Source organism: Phaethon lepturus, unplaced genomic scaffold (genome assembly GCF_000687285.1).
Source record: "Phaethon lepturus isolate BGI_N335 unplaced genomic scaffold, ASM68728v1 scaffold45766, whole genome shotgun sequence".
NCBI lineage: Eukaryota > Metazoa > Chordata > Aves > Phaethontiformes > Phaethontidae > Phaethon > Phaethon lepturus.
Window position 1 is genome coordinate 4,993 of NW_010546398.1, and position 378 is coordinate 5,370.

Consider the following 378-nt stretch of genomic DNA (forward strand, 5'->3'; position numbering starts at 1 on the left):
CCGACAGTGGCACGGGCTCCGTGGCAGATTCGGCTTCCCAAAAGACAGCCAGACAGCTACCCGGGAGAGGAAAGCCAGGTAACCCCTCCAGGCGCCCGACTCCAAACCTCGGAACCTCTCCGTGGAAGCGCAGAGGGCTGGGAAAGCGCCTGAGGAGGCCGCTAACGCCCGTCTTCGCAGTGACTCTCCGCCCCGCTCAAGGGACGCGCTTCCGGGCAGGGCGGCGCGCGCCCCCCTAACGGCCCGCAGACCCCCAACGGCCGAGGCGTGTGTGTGTTGTTTCCGCCATCCCCAGCTGTACACAGCAGGCTCAGCCACGCCAAGGACCCCGTACCGAGCTGGGCCGGTCCCGCTCCTTACCCTTTATGATAGGCTGAA

General features: G+C 66.7%; 1 protein-coding gene across 1 annotated transcript in view; it reads right to left on the reverse strand.

Annotated features, from left to right (window-relative positions):
- LOC104622480 (biogenesis of lysosome-related organelles complex 1 subunit 5-like) overlaps positions 1–370 on the reverse strand; it is a gene marked incomplete at both ends in the record, with an annotated part of 3,770 nt that extends 3,400 nt beyond the window's left edge. The window contains one exon of the mRNA XM_010289275.1: positions 361–370. Coding sequence (XP_010287577.1) covers positions 361–370 — 10 coding nt within the window. The remainder of the gene's footprint in view (positions 1–360) is intronic.
- Positions 371–378: the final 8 nt, after the last annotated feature.